This window comes from Rosa chinensis, chromosome 1, assembly GCF_002994745.2.
Source record: "Rosa chinensis cultivar Old Blush chromosome 1, RchiOBHm-V2, whole genome shotgun sequence".
NCBI classification, from domain to species: Eukaryota; Viridiplantae; Streptophyta; class Magnoliopsida; order Rosales; family Rosaceae; genus Rosa; species Rosa chinensis.
The window spans coordinates 50,057,019-50,076,402 of NC_037088.1; the positions used below are offsets into that span (position 1 = coordinate 50,057,019).

The 19,384-nt window shown below is 36.8% G+C and overlaps 5 protein-coding genes and 1 non-coding gene across 6 annotated transcripts; all 6 read left to right on the plus strand.

Moving 5' to 3' along the window:
* The first annotated feature begins 1,818 nt into the window (after nt 1-1,818).
* On the plus strand, nt 1,819-4,009 carry LOC112182484 (desiccation protectant protein Lea14 homolog). Its single transcript, XM_024320976.2, has 2 exons — nt 1,819-2,376; nt 3,441-4,009. The coding sequence occupies exons 1-2, from the start codon at nt 1,952-1,954 to the stop codon at nt 3,787-3,789; spliced, it is 774 nt and encodes a 257-aa protein (XP_024176744.1). The 5' UTR covers nt 1,819-1,951; the 3' UTR covers nt 3,790-4,009.
* A 4,090-nt stretch (nt 4,010-8,099) lies between these two features.
* LOC112181814 (desiccation protectant protein Lea14 homolog) lies at nt 8,100-8,952 on the plus strand. The gene is made up of 2 exons (XM_024320213.2): nt 8,100-8,392; nt 8,504-8,952. Exons 1-2 carry the CDS (start codon nt 8,187-8,189, stop codon nt 8,754-8,756), a joined length of 459 nt encoding a protein of 152 aa, XP_024175981.1. The 5' UTR covers nt 8,100-8,186; the 3' UTR covers nt 8,757-8,952.
* A 183-nt stretch (nt 8,953-9,135) lies between these two features.
* LOC112181813 (desiccation protectant protein Lea14 homolog) lies at nt 9,136-10,870 on the plus strand. Its single transcript, XM_024320211.2, has 2 exons — nt 9,136-9,853; nt 10,404-10,870. The coding sequence occupies exons 1-2, from the start codon at nt 9,570-9,572 to the stop codon at nt 10,678-10,680; spliced, it is 561 nt and encodes a 186-aa protein (XP_024175979.1). The 5' UTR covers nt 9,136-9,569; the 3' UTR covers nt 10,681-10,870.
* Nucleotides 10,871-11,277: 407 nt separating this feature from the next.
* On the plus strand, nt 11,278-11,350 carry TRNAA-AGC. The gene has a single exon. It is a non-coding gene; the product is annotated as a tRNA-Ala (tRNA).
* A 506-nt stretch (nt 11,351-11,856) lies between these two features.
* Nucleotides 11,857-12,495, plus strand: LOC112198093. Its single transcript, XM_024339142.2, has one exon. The coding sequence runs from the start codon at nt 11,857-11,859 to the stop codon at nt 12,493-12,495; it is 639 nt and encodes a 212-aa protein (XP_024194910.1).
* Nucleotides 12,496-17,029: 4,534 nt separating this feature from the next.
* LOC112197626 lies at nt 17,030-17,955 on the plus strand. The gene has a single exon (XM_024338378.2). It carries the CDS (start codon nt 17,083-17,085, stop codon nt 17,740-17,742), a length of 660 nt encoding a protein of 219 aa, XP_024194146.1. The 5' UTR covers nt 17,030-17,082; the 3' UTR covers nt 17,743-17,955.
* The last annotated feature ends 1,429 nt before the right edge of the window (nt 17,956-19,384 follow it).

Genomic DNA, 19,384 nt, shown 5'->3' on the forward strand with positions numbered 1-19,384 from the left:
GGTTTTTGTTTGAAATAATGGTGCATGGATTTTCTAAAAGGTGGGTGTACGGGGGTTTTCTGGGTTCTTGTTCTTGTTTAGAATAGAAGTCTTAGGGTAGTCTGAGGAACGATCTTTCTGTCGACCCCATAGGGGTGTTTCGTTTTTGTACTGCTTGCTGAATCTATATAATGAGCTGACCTTTTTTGATAAAAAATAATAATTACACAAGTATGAAACATAAGACAAATGATCAACAAATGTGTTGAACAAGTTCTTTGAATATATATATATATATATATATATATATATATTTGTTCTTTAATAAATGAGATACAAGGCCAATGAGGGTTGGCAAGATTGGAAGGCTTGAGTTTGAGTGGAACCCCACCCAAACTGAAGCTCCAACAATTTAAAAAGTTTTTATTGGTATGCAAGCAGGTTAACACTTCTGCAGCCACCATCGGAGAACACGGTGGGGCTCATGAGTCCACCAGTTTGTTGACGAACATAAGGGAGAAACATCGGTCCAGAGGGGGCCATCGGCAGATGGCTGCAGCCTGCAGGTTCTTCAAGTGGGGAAACCTTGGGATCAGCAGGATCTGTCAACTCTCATAATCTGCCTGCGGTCAACTGCTGTACGTATTGGAAGTTAGGCTCTTACATCGCTGACCTTGGTGGTGGTTCAACGAGGCCTTAGTTGGGGAGCAGCCTCTCCCTAAATTCTTTGCCACAAAAATAGTAGTAGTAATAATAATAAGAAGAAGAGGATAGACTTTTCTTTTTATTTTCAAAAAAGAAGAAGAGGATAGACTTTGCCAACTATAACACTCAAATTATTTTCCGTATTAAACTTCATATGGAAATTGCTAAGATTGGTTAGTAAATAAAACAAAGGATCACAAAATACCACCTTCGATTCACAAACGTGAAAGACTTGATTGACAGATATACAATAGGTGTGTCAACTTTAGTTTCGTATATTCTTTTTATGACGTTTATCTATAGGGATTTTATTTATTTATTAGCTAGCCATTCCACTAATCTTACATTTCCTTAAAATTAAACAAAACCATAATGCCAACCGCCAACGGTGTTTGCAATGTTCTCCTATGTTTACGAGATAAGTTAAAAATAATAATGTCAAAATGTCAATTAAATAATAAAATCGTAATATTAAAAAAGAGGAAATTGGTTGGTGGAGCGTACGTATATGGAAAGGCTTCATTTGACCTAAAATACAGCCATATCACTCACCCTTGAGATATGGAAAGAGATCCCATCTCAACCCTGACTCAAATAGACAATTGAAAAACGTCAAAATGATTCCTTAAAAGCCATAAATACACACAATCCCGGCCAAAATTTAACAACTAGCTAATTCTCATCGCTAGCTAGAGAGCTCTCTATGACTCTATCTCTTGGTTAATAATGTTGAAGTCGACGGAGGAGATAGAGAATAGGTGTGTGAATTTTGGATTCGAATATTCTTTTTATGACGTTAATTCATATTGATCGAATTTTTTTATTTAGTAAATTAGCTCGCCATCAATAGATATTCGAATCTTACATTTCCTTAAAATCAAACAAAACCATACAGATATGCCAACCGCCAACGGTGTTTGCATTGTAGTCCTATGTTTACAAGATAAGTTAAAAAACAATAATGTCAAAATGTCAATTAAATAATAAAACGTAATAATAAAAAAGAGGAAATTGGTTGGTGTAGCGTACGTACATGAAAAGGCTTCATTTGACCTAAAACACAGCCATATCACTCATCACTCCCCACCCTTAAGATCTGGATCTTTCCAATCTCAACCCTGACTCAAATAGACAATTGAAAAACGTCAAAATGATTCCTCAAAAGCCATATATATATATACACAATCCCGGCCAAAAGTTAACAACTAGCTAATTCTCATCGCTAGAGAGCTCTCTATCTCTTGGTTATTTGGTTTGTGCTTTGAAAATGTTGAAGTCGACGGAGGATGTGGAGAAGGAGGTTAATAAGGAGGAGGACAAAACGGAGAGGTCGCTGATGAAAATGGCTAAGACGACGGAGGAGACAGCGGAGGAGGTTAAGGAGGAGGGGGATGAGGGTAAGAGGGACAGGTCTTTGATGGGAATGTTTAAATCGAAGGAGGAGGCGAAGAAGGAGGTTGAGGAGGAGGCGAAGGAGGCTAAGACGGAGGAGTCGTTGATAGACAAGGCGAAGAACTATGTGGCAGAGAAGATAGCAAATGTGCCAACGCCAGAGGCAAGTCTGGTCGATGTTGATTTCAAGAAGGTGAGCTTTAATTCTGCCGATTACCTTGCCAAGGTTAACATAAAAAATCCCTATTCACATTCCATCCCCATCTGTGAGATCGATTACACCCTCAAAAGCACTGGCAGGTAATTCATTACTTCATTTAACTCCCTAATGTAATTATTTCCCACATCGATCTGGTTTTGGTTTTGAAGATATATGTAGCATGAGATGCCATGCTATCATGGTTAGATCTAAAAGGGTTGGTAAATCTCTTGCCTTTGATTAGCATATAATTAGCGATACCAGAGAGAAAATGTAAACTTAAAATTTCTGGTATGAGGAGAAATGTTCATCTCCCGCGAGAGTTATATATATATATGCCCTACGATCCAGTCTTTGTTATTTTGCATAATCCCCATGTCATTTTTCTAGTGTAGACTTTTTTTTGAAATGGACATAGCTTGCGTGCCAAACCGAAGTCTAGGCTTTCATGTTTAGGTTGCGGATGAGTGTGTCTTGGATTCTCTACAATACTTGTCCATGTATTTATTATCTAGATTGTTTTATAATGTAATTATTGAATTCTTAAAAAAAAAAGGGAGAGACCAAAAAACCAAAGTCTAGGGTTTCATTTTTAAGTCAAGGCTTTCAAGAGAAAAACATAGGTCATGTGATTTGGTGAGTGTTCTGTTATATAACACGGCAACTTGTCCAAGAGTTGTTTTTTTAATTTTTTGAAGGGAGTACAAGAGTTGTTCAGACTTCACGGTCTCCGTTCTAATTGTATAGATGCCCAACTTTATCGATTTGTAGTCGGCTTCATTTGTTTGCTGATTAGTTGCTAATGTTTCTTTATATTAATAATATGTGTTCATTATAAATTTGAACTATGTTATCAGAATTAGTTACAGTGATATCTTTTGGTATCTTCACATATATGTTCATTTTCACAATAGACTTTCAAAGTCTTAAACTGTATATAAAAAACCTCAAATTGGCATGAAATTTCATTCTGTACATTCAAAATCAAATCCCTCAAGCCACCTACAAACATAATGCTTGGAGGAGAATTAGGGATGCGAACTTGGAACTTCATTCAACGTTGACGATGACGCCAATAATTAGTCGATACTGAAAAATGATTTCCAGAATCTAGAATTCCCATCTTAAAATTCGTTAATGTTGTTTCTGATCAATTACTGTGCAGTGTGATCGCTTCGGGGAGAATTCCAGACCCTGGATCGATAAAGGCTAGCGGTGATACTCAGGTGGATGTACCAGTGAAGGTGCCACACAGTATAATAGTGACTTTGGTTAAGGACATCGCTACAGATTGGGACATTGACTATGAGTTGGAACTGGGTCTCATCATTGACCTTCCTGTAATTGGGAACATTACCATACCACTATCCAGGAAAGGTGAGATCAAGCTTCCCACCTTAAAGGAGTTAGTATTTGGAGCAAAGGAGGAGGAGAAGGATTCAAAAGAAAAAGACATGGATTCAAAAGAAAAAGAGAAGGATTCAAAAGAAAAAGATAAGGATTCAGATAAATAGACTGGTGAGGACTGATCGGTAAAGGAAGTGCTAGAGTCGAACTCTTCGATCTTGTGAATGAATCAATGATCGAGTAACTTAAGAAAATTTTATTGTAGGCCAAGAAACTTGGTTTATGGTTTTATAATAATTTCGAAGAAATTGTTATATGTGAACTGTTCATTTTCTTCGGCATTCAAGAAAGCAATTTATATATTGTAGGTTGAACTTTTCCTCCTTATCATTTTTCTCCAGAATTACTTTCTTATTGAATCTTAATTCGTACTTGGTAAAGTAATTAACTAGTCTCTATTAGCCATGTAATCACTCCATAATTTGATTTGTCAATTTCTCTAATTAACTTATAAATTTGGTGCTAATCAGTCTAAACATGTGCCTTATGTGTAACTTTTGTATCATCCTTACAGGGTCAAAGAACTCTTAATCCGCTTTTTCCTTTGCCTCCGAGGCTCGGAAAGTGTCCAAAAATGTGTCAATGACTCAATGTTATAACAATTCTGGTCGAAAGTTGGTGTGCTTTGAAAATCAAAACTAATTTTGGGCAATTTTCATCGGCCAATGTGGGAACTAGATAGTTTCATATATTAAGGAGCCCAAGATCCAGAATTAACAGTGTCTTTGCATTTTCAATTTCTTTATTTTCCTCAACTTAAAAAAAAAAAAGAAATAAGAAAAGAAAGGGAAACAACGGCGCCAAAAACTTGTTAGCTAAATAGTCACCCTCAAGTATAAGGGCTAAGTTATAGTGTAGGGGATTATGAGTAGGGGATATCGTACGCAAACGATTGGAAAACTCACTCTAGCTAAGAAAAACCTAAAGGATGCTAGATGAATATGCAAATGTACAAGTCGTAAACAAGGGCAGCTCACAAGTGAACCAAAGTTCATGGTGAATATATGCAAGATGGTGAGTGGTTTGATTTTTTTGGCTTTGGAAATGGTTTCGAATCAAATTAACACACAATAAAAACTTGAAATGTAAACTAGGCTATGCTAAACTAAATGTGATAGATTGGATGGAAGTTAGAGTTATAGGTTGTTCACCATAGCCTCCCTTGCATGCATTGATGTTCAAACTATAAGTAAAACAATCCCAAGTATCCAATTACCCTCATAGCATCCGGATAAGACTACTAAGGCCTAAACTCCTTTGATTTTATCAATTCCCACCGGATAAGTGCGAAACTAACTACCTAAGAACAAGTTATATACCGATAAGTATCAATTCTTTGCTCCTATAGATGCATAAAGGTTTGAGTTTAGATAATCAAGCAAGCAAACCAATTCTAGGTCTAGGTGATTTTAACTCACTACCCTCACATACACACCTAGTGTGCTATCATACTATTAATGTTCAAAGCTAGCTACTCTCTAGATATTGTTCATGTAATGACAAGTGCAAAGTAATCAAATTAGCTAGATTCAAATACAAGTATTCACTTCTTGAATTAGAATGTGAAGATGATCATGGAAAATGCATCAAATAAGACTCAAACATCAATTCATTACAATTTTGGCTAGGGTTTTCAACCCTAGCCCCAACAAATTAATTAACTACTCACTCATAATCAAATACATAAGCTTCAACATGTTTATGAACATCAAACTAAAAAGTAGGGATAGAGAGAGGATTAGTGATAATCAAGTTGAGGATGGTGTAGATGAACTCATAATTAAAGGCATTGACATTGTTAAAATGGTAATGGTGATGATGATTCCTCAAGTAATACTAGACTCTTCCCTTCTTCTTCAAAGGTTGATGTTGGAATATGAGATGTAGAGATGATCAAGTGGTGAAATGGTGGAGTGGTGAAGCTTTTTGTCTATGAAATGGAATGAGTAGATGAAAAAGATGACGAAGGTTGTGGTGGTGGTAATGGAGGTTATGAATTGATGGTAGTGGTGATGGAGGTTTTGTGGAGGAGATGATAGTGGTGATAGAGGTTTTGTGGAGGAGATGATAGTGGATTGTGTAGAGAATATAGAGAGAAAAAGATGTTATATATTGAGTGGTATGGGTGGTGCCTTAAGAGTGTAATGAAGGGATGCTTATAAAGAGAAAAGAGAGAGAGGAGTAAAATGATGAATGGAAGCAAAAAAAAGCAGCTCAAGCATTGTAAGAAGCATGGAGGTAGAGTATGAGAGTGATAATAGATCCTAAAAACAAGGGAAAGGGGTATGGAAAAGATTGAGTAAAAAGAGAGAAGTAAGGATGAGCTATGAGAGTGTAGAGTAGAAAAGATGACTTAGGAGAACAGAGGAGAAGCTGCTCTCTTTATTGTGCATGGGAAACATGAAAATGAATAGTGTTTGGGTGGTTTTGGGTCACCAAAGTCAATTTGGCAACCAAAGGAGAGAATGTGCATAGAGATGCCTATTATCCAAAGGATAATATGATGGACTAATCTTGTTATAATCTTGTAGGATTCTTCTAAGGCTCTCTTTGATAGTTTCAGCATTATAGACCTTCCAAAAATGCACAAGAAATCCGTCCAAATAAGGTTCTAGGCTAAACTGCCATGTTTTGACTTTGTTTTCTGCTCCTGAGGCTTCCTTCAATTGAATCTCCATCGAGACATCAAAATTAGCCTTCGACTTCTTCATACCAAATGTTCCTTGATAAGTGTAGATCATCCTTGTAAAATTTTAGAGCTTAGTTCGCCGTGGTTTGGCAGAAAATGCTGCCGGAATCCGTACAGTTCCGTTATTGCCCGTTTTTCGTCTTTTAGTCAGAAACTTGGACAGATATTTTGAAGGCCTTACACTCCGAAATAGCTCTTGAACTCTTATAATAAATGATCCTTAGGATGTCTAGAATGGATTTGGAAAGTTTCAACTCATTTGGAGTTCGTTTGATCAAGTTACCACCACTCCTTTCTTGTCTAGCTCGCTTTCTCCTAGCCGGAGTAGAAAATGTGCTAAGGTTGACTTTTTAGTGCTTTCCATGCTTCTCCATCATTTCCTACCATGATAAGGAAAATAAATATATATAAATAAACACAAAGGTTAAGTAAAAGTACAAGATTAGGGGAATAATGGAATTGAATTAGTCAACATTAAATTGGACTTTAAAACAAATAATTTCCATGTTTTAGAGCATAAATATGTATGTGAATTATGATCCAACAAAATCAAGTTAGCTAAACATACTTGTCTAATCTTTAGGTTGTAATTTTAAAAATAAAAAAGAAAATCTATTAGTTGGGTTACAAATTTTAAACTTCTACTTTTAGGTTAGGTTGCAAGTAAAACAGAAAGTTACTTTTAAAATATAAAGTTTAAATTACCAAAAAGTAAATATCACATTCACTTAAATCTATATAACCTTTGAATTCAAAAAATTATGTAAAAAAAGATCCATAATTCTAGCAATCATGATGAATTTAATGAAAATTGCTATAATAATGGGACCAATGAAAAAGATCTACAATTAAGGTATTTAAAGATAATGTTAATTTTGCTAGTTGACTTATGTTTGTCAGATTTAAGTTATGGAAATTTGTGTAATTCTTCAAAAAATAAAATCTAATATTTTATCCTAATTGACAATAATTAGGTGTAGATTGAAAAGAAATAATAAGTGGGTTTTTCCATTAAATTTTTTTGAAATTCGGTGTATAATGAAATGCCCCTTAAATATAAGATCTATTTTTTGGCAACTGGGTCAAAGAGGTTAGAGAAAATTTTCAACTAATGTCACTTGTCTCATAAATTGGAGTTTCAATATTGATTTTCTTTCGATATTCAACATTTAGACTAGAGTCCATACAGAAATCAATACGTAAATAATACAACGTATAGTAAAAAATGTCAATGTTTTCGCATTCGGAAGTCCCCTATGTTACCCAATAATTAAAAATGAGAGAGAATTCTGTTAGCCGGAAAACTAATTCAGCAATGTAACTTTCCGGTGCTCCATTTTCGGAGCAGTTGGTTTCCTTAGGTCAATAAGATCTTTCTTAGCCAAAGGCATTAATATCCTCCCCACCCCACCCCAGAAGAATAGTGGATACCCATCGGATGGGGAGCCTGCGTCGACATGAGGGCAAGGACCCAGTAGATGCTAGACCATAACTCGTGTAACGTTAACGATAAGAAGGAAAAAGGCATTTCCAAATCTTAGCCCCGACTTCTATCTTCTTTAATTTTTGGTCGGCCGGATTTACAGATCTCTAAACACGGAGCCACCACGAGCGGACACGTACACTGTCACGCGTCTTCGCCGCAACCTCATCGACACGTGTCAGAAACCCACATCTTCCACTACTGCCCCCTCCACCTGTGTGTGTATATATAATTCCCCGATCACAACTCTAATCCCCAAACCACTCCATCTCTCCTGCTTAAATCTATCTTCTTTTCCATCTCACTCTTTTGTAACTTCAGTGCTTGAGAAAATGGCTCAGTTCTTTGACAAGGCCAAGAACTTCGTGACAGACAAACTGGCCAACGTAGAAAAGCCAGAGGCAGATCTCACAGATGTTGACTTCAGGAAGGCGAGCTTCGATTCCGTGGAGTACATCGGTAAGGTCCATGTCAAAAACCCCTATGATCACTCCATCCCCATCTGCGAGATCTCCTACACCCTCAAATGTGTTGGCAGGTACTAATTTTGTCACTCTTTCTTTCCTAATGTTCATGTTCAAAATCGGGTTTGATTGCTTGGCGTAGAAGAAAACCTGGGTTTGATTGGATATGATTGTTTTTTATTCAGGGAGATTATATCTGGGACAGTTCCGGACCCCGGATCAATTAAGGCAAGTGATGTTACCCTTCTGGAGGTACCAGTGAAGGTGCCACACAGTGTATTGATGACATTGGTGAAGGATGTTGGGGCAGATTGGGACATTGATTATGAGTTGATATTGGGTCTCACCATTGACCTTCCTGTGATTGGGAACTTCACCATACCTTTGTCGAAGAAGGGAGAGATCAAGCTTCCCAGCCTCACCAGCCTCTTTGCTTGAGCTCACAAGTTTCGAGCTTTTTCTATCTTTGTATGTTGTGCTTCATATCAAGATTATGTTTTAGTCGAAAAGATATGCTTTGGCTGTAATACCCCTACCGGTTCTGACTCCTGACTCTGTTCAGCTGATCACAGTTTACACTTTGTGGGTAAATATATTGAAGTTATAACTACAAGGATGAAATCTTGAAAATAAATTTACAGAGTTATAGAGATGAATATGGTTTACGAATTTGTGTGTTTAACACTATCACCATGACTACCTTGTGGGGTGCATCGTCCCATTCGTGATTAGTATCTGCACCATTTTTTGTTACCATTACAACAATCACCTTGTTGTATCTAACATTACTACAATGAAGAACATTATAATGAGGCAAATGTTAGATTATGAACTTCAAGAATTGTTAAGTATGAAGACTTTGGTTGTAGCAAGTCTTAAAGTAGGAAACTTTTTTTTTTTGGTTTTAAGTAGGAAACTTCAGTTGTGAGAAGTCCAATGTATCAAACTTCTCTTGCAAGAACTCTAGCCCTTTTTATTCTTCAAAGGGGTTAATAGTCAGAGCAGAGCAAAACACCGGACATGTACCAAAACAGGAACCAATAGGATATTAGACGGGAAAGCAATGAGGAATATAATTGCCCTATTAAACAAGAAAACTTCCACAAATTGCTTCCATCGGAATGTTTAAATCATGGACTGCAAAAAGGAGAGTTGCAAGGAAAGCATCATTTCTAACCCAATTAGTGCTTCCTAACATATATATCACCTAAAACCATGCTTAACAACCAAACTCAAAATCAATTTCAATAAATGTCTCTGTTTTTATCTTCAACAGCGAACATTTTAAGCTCTCTGTATTTGAAAGTGTCGGAGTTATTGGGCACTGCCAAGAACTATATTGTGAACAAGGCCAGGGGTTATGTTTTGGCAAGGTTGGTTGAGATGCAGAGGAGGTCTGCGCTTATTGTAGACCTTCAACTTGAGGATATAAGCTTCGAGTCCATAGATCTCCTTTTCAAGATCTCTGTGTACAACTCATTTCAGTTTTCTCTGCCTGTCAGTCAAGCCTCCTTCAAAATGAAAATCGGTGGCAGGTTTGATCAATGTCTTGTTTTTGAAAAAAAAATTCTTGCATACCATCATATGATCAGATTGTTTGACCTTTTTTTTTTCGATCTTGCACTTGTAAGACATTCAGATGTTGCATACATGTTGTAGTAAGAAATTTAAAGAAACTCTTGCTTCGGATTTTCCATCCTCATCTACTTTTTTTTCCTACTTAAAAAAAAAACATGGAAACATCTCATGCTTCGGAGCGTGGTAGAAGCTTTGCGAATTCCATTATTTCTGGTGACATGTAGAGTGACTGCAAATGTCCTCTCCCTCCACATGTTAATATTGAATTGCTAGACCGTCTTTATTTTCTATATCTTTTATTTGTTCTCTTTTGTAAATAATCGGTCACGCATATTGAATAGGTTATCAAAGTGGAAATTTGTACCATGAATTACGTTGATTTTGGCCAAAATCTTTGGTCCAGACATCAAACTCCCAAACCTTGAAGTAACAATTTAGCTTTTTAGCTTCACAGTTTAGTAAAGTAAAATTCTATTCTAACATGGACTGTTTCTCCGTTATGTGCAGTGAACCTTTATTAGGGAAATTGAAGGAACCTGTGTACATAAAGGCAGGAGCAGATTCTATATTGCTTTTGTCAGCGAAGGTGCCATTTAGTATGCTTATAAATTTGGCAAATGACATTTCTGTAGATGCAGACGTTGACTACCGGATCGATTTCCAACTCACAATTCACCTTCCTATCATCGGCAACATCTCTTTACCACTTCCTTGCCAACAAGGCGAGACCAAGATCTCCGATTTGTTTAGCAATTTGATGGATCAAATCATGATGAGTTGGTGATGCCTTGGAGCAGAAACAATAAAATACTACAACAAGATGCGAATGAAGCTAGGTGCTTAATCGGATGAACTGATAAAGCTGTATATTTTGATGCGAGTATTTTGACGTATATTTATGGTTCTTATTCCTGAACTCTGGGATGTCCAATTCATCTTTATGTGAAAATTCAAACTCTTATTGATGTTTTTCTAATAAGTATATAATGAAATTCTGATCACTTATAAATTTAAGAGTGAGAATTTGACCTCAAAAGTATTACTTTCCACGTACAATTGGATTAGTGGTGCATATCTAGTTCTCTTTCGGATTCACCATTAATGAGTCGTTTCACTTTTCCTTTTCGGTAAAAGGAAATGAAAGTTGTGGTCACAAAATTGAAATACAAACTTGAAGGTGACAGAGTTTGTAAGATTGATTGGATGAGTACCCCAATCGATTGCCAATATGTACAAGGACTACAATATTTTCATTCTTCTGACTCCTTTTGGATTGTTCCCAATCTAGGGGAAGCATCTGTATGGTATAGACGAAATATGGCTGGCTTCTAGTACAGATCTACCTGTTTTATAAAAAATGTTTAGCCTCATCAGATCATATGGGGATGTAGCTCAGATGGTAGAGCGCTCGCTTAGCATGCGAGAGGTACGGGGATCGATACCCCGCATCTCCAATCTCTTTGTGTTTTTTTTTTCCCTACGTTTCGGACAACGTCAAACTCTGCTTCTCTGTTTTAACTTTTATAGCTCTCTCCACCTGCTCCTCATTCTGCCTTGAAAAATAATAAACGTCATAATCTGCACCAGTTAATGTCCTTGTGGTGGTCGTTAAGCCATTAAGAAGAATTTTCCAATCACTAACATGACAATCTTTGAAATATATTTCGAATGCATGGTTGAATAAACTAAGCCAGATGAGTTAATACCCCGTAAGACTTCTAAAGGCTACTGTCAAAGTCAATACCCAGCAAACAAATCCATCATTCTTGTTATTCAACGAAGTACCAAACCCGGAGCAAGACATATAAACCTGTATGTTTTCATAACAGAACTTTCAAAGTCATGTGCACTTTGTTCACTAAATTCTTTTCAAGCCCTTTTACTTTTGGCTCCAAAAAATTAGAGCAACAGAGAATATAGCACCCTCTTCCTCCATCTTCAGCCTCTCAAGAAATCAAACATGGCGGAGAAGAAAGATCATCATCAACGTCTAAATCAACTGAATGGCTCCAGGAGAGAACTAGAAGCAGAAGAAGAAGAATTCCAGATTCTTTCTCCAAAGGCTATTACTAGAGGGAGAAGAAGGCTCAAGTACTGTGGGATTGCAATTGCAGTTGTTCTCCTCCAAGTTGTTGTTCTAGGTGTGCTTTGCCTCACTCTCTTTCGCTTTAAGGATCCGAACATCAAGTTGGATTCAGCCACTGTGGAGAATCTGAGCGTGGGCTTGACGTCTACACCCTCCACCATCAACATGACTGTGAATCAAGTAATTCTGGTGAAGAATCAGAACTGGGGAGGGTTGAAGTATGATGAGAGTGCTGTGGTTTTTTCCTATGGGGATGTTACAGTTGGTCAAGGCACAATTTCTAAAGGTTCTATTAAGATGAGGAAGAGCAAGAAGGTGACAGTTGTGGCGGAGGTAAAGATTGAAGGGATAGGCAGTGAGATTAACTCAGTTTTGGGTTTGAAGAGCTATACAAAGATTAGTGGGAAGGTCAATATGGTGGGGGTGGTGAAGAAAAGAAGAAGTGGGGAGATGGATTGCAGCTTGAGTATTAGTTTGGCCACCCAGAGAATTGAGGACTTCAATTGCCACTGAATGATATTCTGAGTTCAAATTGAAGCCTCACCAACTTGTTGCTTTCTTCTTTTTGGTCTGAATTTTTTCTACCCTTTAATTTAGTGCTGTTTTATTTGTATGCCTTGTATTTTTTGAAAATATGTTTCTGATTGTCTTATAGTTACTTAGTGATCTTAAAAATAGATGACTGAAATTTAGTATTTTTCATCCTAAACCCTGTTCCTTTTTGCTTAATTTTCCCATGTAGAGGATTATCTCTGCAAAAAAAATTTCAACTTTCTGTTCTCTTCCAATAAAGTCAAGGAGGGCGTTCCTGGGTTTAGTCAAGGATGAAAAATTCAAAGAACATATAGTAGGTCAAGTAGAAGCTTCTTTGAAAGCAATGGGATAACTAGGATAATATATATAAACTGATGCTTGCTGGTTTACATTTCTAGTTTCTGTTCTCTTCCAATAAGTTTCCCCAACTGGGTCAAACCACTCAAAACATTTCAAGTTGGATCTGAAATCTGTATAACTTAACAAACAAAATCTTGCAGAAACAATATTTCTGCAAGCTAATATTAGTTATCAATATTCATTTCTGTTTGTTATTCTTGGAAAGTCAATGGAAAGTTGGTAACCTACATATTAAGTTGTAGAAGTGGCAAACAGGCCAGCCCGGCCTGGCTCGGCCCATTTTAAGCAGGTCTAGTCGTGCTTCGTGCCGTGCTTGGGCCGGTCTATTTATTATTGTGTCGGGCTCGTGCAGGCCTATTTACTTAAACATTAAGCCCGACCCATGACCCGAGCCTATATCGTGCCAGGCCGTGCTCGTGCCTACCCACTATAAGGTACGATTTTACAATCTTAATTTGAACAAATAAAAATTAATTTTATTTAATTATTTAGAAAATTAAAATAAATTAAGTTCTATAACGTTTTTCTTAATCTTAGCTTTTTAAGATTAGATTTCTAATAATTTTTTATATTCCACTATAAGAAAGAAAGAAAAAACTCAAAATATATTGTTTTTAGTATATTATTGTGAGATTAATTTTTATTAATATAATGAAGATTTAGTATCTATTATTCTTTCATTCATTCTATAGTTGTATTATTATGATCGAGATTAGTTTTTATTAATAAATATATATTTAATATTTAGAAAAAATACTTATGTAAAAACAAGGATATAATGTTTTATTTCATTATTTTGACAATATAAAAGAAAGCATTGGTGTAATTGTCATGAGATTTTAAATAAAAATGTTTTATATTCAAATCTCATCATTGTAGTTTTAAAACAAAATGAAATTTTGTGTTTGTAACGGGCCGGCCCACAATATGTTCTGCTCGGGCCTTGGCGGGCCCGGGCCAATGGGCCAATATTCTTAGGCCCAGCCTGACCCGTTATTTTAACGTGCTCGGGTCATGCCGGGCCACTAACGGGCTTGGGTCGTGCCGGGCTGCTTTTAAGCGTGCCAAGCCCGTGCCGTGCTCGTGCTTAGTGGCCTGTTTGCCACCTCTATTAAGTTGAGCAAAACATAATAAAGTACCAATTTCCAAGCAGAATTAGCAGTTTAGCACCACTCAACAAACTTGATATACCCATTTGTCTCATAAGACTTACCAGTCTCTCCCTTTACTGGGTCTTGGTGAAAAACTGAAAACTGAAAACTAATTGCATAGGTTACAGCTCTAAACAGGCCAAAAATGGTTATAATGAGGCAGATTTAGTTTGATATGGTATAAGACTTGGCAAATGATGACAAGCCCAAGACCAAGAGGTAGGAACATGGGTAGGGCTCGATAAGCACACGCATTCTTTTTTCTAAAAACATTTTCAGTGAGATATTACACCTCTGTCAAGACACCTATTAAGCTTGTGTTAGAAAACTAAAAAGGGATACACTGGTTCCGACAAAAATTTGTCGCAAAAGCCTCCAACATCACACATGCAATGCTCACAAATTTGAAATTTGACAAGTTTTTACCAGCAATGTATTCGTCGCCAAAATTGTGTCCATTTTTTTTTATAAATTTTTTGTGTGGAAGGATCTTATATTCTTACAGATGAATCATTCTTTGACAAATGTGCATAAAATGAAAATAATTCCTTAAATTTTTCCTGGATGCAATTTCTGATATAAACATCATAAAATCATAATTCCAAAAAGTTAAATCCATCTTTCATTTCTACCTTCTATCACCCAACGTAAAGTGATGACAAGTGACAGAAATACATTAACCATTTTAAATATCATAATCATGCATAGTGACAGTGGTAGATTTAGAAATTTTTATAGATTAGAAAAGACTAAAACTACGAAACTTACTCAAATAAGTGAAAGAAAAATTTAAACAAATTTTTTATTTTCTGATATATTTTCATCATAAGCTAATCAAATAATATAGGATTATAACATTTATGGGTCATTAAAGGTATCATTTATTAACTTTTTTTCTTTTTCATGAGTCATAATTGAATGTTGACCTTTTTAATGGAATATTTAGTACAGAAAATTAACATTGATTGCAAACTGATTCTCCTTCATCAGATTAGCCCTTTTTTTCTTGGATGTTTTCTGCAACTACCTTCTGGAACATAATCATATATTCATATACCTATAGCCTCAGATATCGAGTTGCCAAAGCTCGAGCCCTCTGAATCCGCCCTTGATCGTACATATACTTAATATAGAAGATTGTAACTTGTATCTGGGTAGACTTCATAACTAAATAAATACTATTCATCCCAAACAAACAAAAACTAACTCCGTATTAAAAAAAAAAAATTAATTAACACTCTATTTACCTAAACACGCGATCGTGATACACAATCACTACATCTTAGCGAACAGGCAACTTAGAAATTAATATACCCAACGTGTCTCTTAAATTGTTAAAATATGATACATGTGTACACGGTGGAACTCCGTGGAAGTACTATAGTAGGGAAATTTGGCAACTTCTTTTGAGTTTAAGTCTTCCACTTTCCAATATCATGATGTCTTTACTTTCTGGGAATTTCATATCAAGATCGGTTTTATTTAGAGTTATTATTGATTGGTAGGGCTGTCAATTCCGACACGACCCGATAACACGACTCGAAACCCGCACGAAATAAAACGGGTTGAACCCGCACGATTAAAAAGCGGGTCGGCCGCGGGTCAACTCGCCATGACCCATTTAATAAATGGGTCGGCCACGGGTCAACCCGCCAACACGAAGTGAACCCATATAATTCAATTATGATGTACTTCTTGTTGAAATTTTGGACGTTGGGAGTATTTGATCATAGGATTAAACAATTTGAAATACTTTGCTTTTATAATTATTGGATTTAATTATTTATGAATTATATATAATTATTTATATTCTTTGTCTTTTGGAGTTTTTAGCGAATTTAATCAATTTATGCATTTTTTTAGTTAAATGGGTCGTATTGTTAACCTTTAAATGAGTTATTTTGTCTAACACTACACGACATATTTATTAAATGAGTTAAGCGGGTTGGAAATGGGTAACCCGTTTAATAAATAGGTTGGGTTTGAGTTTAAATTTTTGACACGATTATTAAATGGGTTGGGTTTGGGTTTGTCTCTTGCGACACGACAAATAACTTGACCCGACACGAACCCATTGACAGCCCTATTGATTGGTACGCATATACTTGACCACTTAATTTTAATCACATGTGGTGCACTAGAACTCGTCTATACTTATCTATAATTCATTATGATGCCTTGAATTTGTAGTTATGCTGGTAGATGTCACAAAATGTTTAACTAAATCTTTGTCAAAATCAGAGCGCCGGGAAAGGAAAGGCTTCTTCCACATTTCTTATTAATATGGTAGATATAAGTTGCTAAGAAGTTGGTGGTGAACACACTTGGGAATAAATATTAAGAAAATATTTTATTTGACATGATAACAGTCAATGGCAAGATATAATGATCATATGGAATTTTGTGTTGCTACTCTCGTTAGGGCCCTACCAATACAACATCACTACCATACTTGAGAATTTGACAACGATTAAAATATGACATCTTTTCCCAATAAAATCAATCCAATTTATATCTAAAATTAATTTTTTCAAATGATACATGATTCAGCATAAATATCAAGACTTATAAACTTTTTAATATTTAGCAATTAGCTTCTTAAGTTTAAATCTCTCCACCTTAAACCGGTTGCAGTTTTTGACTTTTGTGTGCCATATAATTTTAGAGTGATATATCATAATACCAAATACCAAATGGTTTCCATGGATTTTGGACCTGTAAATGAAGAGCTAAATCCATCTTTGGTATCTAGTCAAAAAAAAAAACACATAATAATATCAGGTCAGACAATCAAATAGTATCTGTTCATGTATCAGTGTATCACACTTCTATGTGAACATTAATCATGTTTAATATAGTGTAAAATTAAGGTCAACTTTCAGCAGCTTGAAAAAATCACGGGTAGGCAAAACCCACATAATTTCTTATTGTCAACATTTGTAGAAAGTAGGACTAAACCGCATCACACACTCCCACTCACAACTCAACCTTATAAGACACCAGACCGTCCAGACATCCTAGCCTCATTCTCCCTCATCAACAACCTCTAGCCACCATGGTGGAGAAGGAGCAGGCAAGACCGCTAGCCCCGGCCGGCTACCGACCCAGCAGCGACGACAATGAAGCTGCCCTCCACATAAAAAGAGCTCGACAAAAGAAGTTCATAAACTGCTGCGGGTGCATAACAGCCATAGTGCTAATCCAAGCCGTTGTTATCATAATCCTAGCTTTCACCGTGTTCCGAGTCAAGGAGCCGAAAATCAACATGAACAAAGTCACAGTCACAAAGCTCGAGCTGGTCAATGGCACCACCCCCAAGCCGGGCACCAACATCTCTTTAACGGCTGATGTTTCGGTGAAGAATCCAAACGTGGCTTCGTTCAAGTACAGCAACACCACCACCACGCTGTATTATCACGGCACGGTGGTGGGGGAGGCTAGAGGTCCGCCTGGACGATCTAAGGCCCGACGGACGATGAGGATGAACATCACCGTGGATATTATCACCGACATGCTGATTACCAACCCGAACCTGAAGGCGGACGTGGATTCGGGGCTGTTGACGATGAGCAGCTATTCTAGGATTCCGGGAAGGGTGAACATGTTGAATATAGTGAAGAAGCATGTCATTGTGAAGATGAACTGTACTATGACGGTTAATATTTCTAGCCAGGCGATTCAAGAACAAAAGTGCAAGAGGAAGGTTAATCTATAGGTGGGTTTCGATCCTTTGTACTTTGTTTATTGAAATTGATCGATTACATCATAGCATATGTAGCAATGATCTATGATTATACGTAAGATCGTCGTTAGTCGAGCTTATTTCTATCATAAAAATGATCTATTTTTACTTCGATCCCTTGTATCCGATCTGTATTTACCAAACCAATCTCAATGAAGAGGAAATCTTGTGTCCCAAGTTTGTTAACCGATTTGCCGCAAAATTAGTTTCTCTAAAGATGTGTTTGAAATTGATGTCTTCAAATGATGAGCTAAGAAACTCGATATCTGCTATAATATAAATGATTTTTCAGGGGATAGAGCAGGTGTCATTGATGCAATTGATGAGAATCTTGGAGTCACCTTGTTCTTGAATCTTGTTAAAGTCATGATCTAGTTTCACAATGATTCTCCATCAATTAATAAAGCAACTACAACATATTCATCACCGGAAACTCATAGATGGATCGGAAAATTCATAAATTTTTTCACAGAAGCAAGCTCCGAAATGAATTTTTGTTTGTTCTCGATTTTTTGAAGCATTTTATCAAGCAGCTTGCATTACGTACACTCTTAATTAACTTGCAAAACTAAATTTTTTTACCAATTTAACTTTTATATATTAAAAAACTATGAAATATAATTAATCAATAAGGATAATATGGTAAATTGTAAAATAGAAAAAAAAATTTGAAAATAAGAAAATGTGATAGTTGTATGAGAAATTTTTCCACTACATTTAACTTCTCTTCACACACATTTTTGAATCAAACCAGACAACTTTCATTTAACTCAAGCCAGAATGGCACGGATACATACACTCCCTTGCCATTTATGGGCAAGTCTAGAACGTGGCATGCTAGCACCACTTATTAGACAATCAGTGCTCACAAATGAAAGCAAGCCTATAACTATGAAAAAACTAGAACATAGTACATAGGCATAGTTCAACAAGAAACTAAAATCTCTCCTCGCCATCCAAGTTAGGACTAAGATGTTTAGTTGAGTCCAGCCTCCTGGATCCCAAATTCGAAACCCCCTAGAATTAGATCCTAAAACTTTGATCTTCAATTCTAGAGTAAGTTTTGGCACCCAAAAGAAATTGGACACCCAAAAACAATTGGGCCACCAAATCGATTTGGGCCATACAACTGATCTGGGCACCCAACCAGATTTGGGCACCCCTCCACCGGCCGCACCACCATTCCTGGCCTTCGACCTTGCCGGCTTCGGGTACGATCGAAACACAGAAGGTCTCGTCACTACATGATCCAGACGATGTATACATTCACCCTCTGCCACAGCCATTGAATGGGAGTTCGTCGCTGTCCCCTTTGCATATCGGACACCATTTGCCCCGCCAGCTTGCACAACTCCGATCGGCCTAGCGACCGCACCGGTCACGTTTACAGGTTGGAGTGCACCAATGCCCCTCACTCTGGTATAGGGATCGGAAACTTGTCTCCACCAGTCACCTATAGTTTTCAGACCACCTTGATCAGCACCCCGGTTCCTCACAGCCGCCATAATTGGGTCGAATAAGAGACTAGCCATCGATGCTCCAGTATATGCTCCTTCAACCCAGATCAGGTCTGATTTGAGCCGCGCCCTACCCGGGCGAATCGAAAAATCCCATT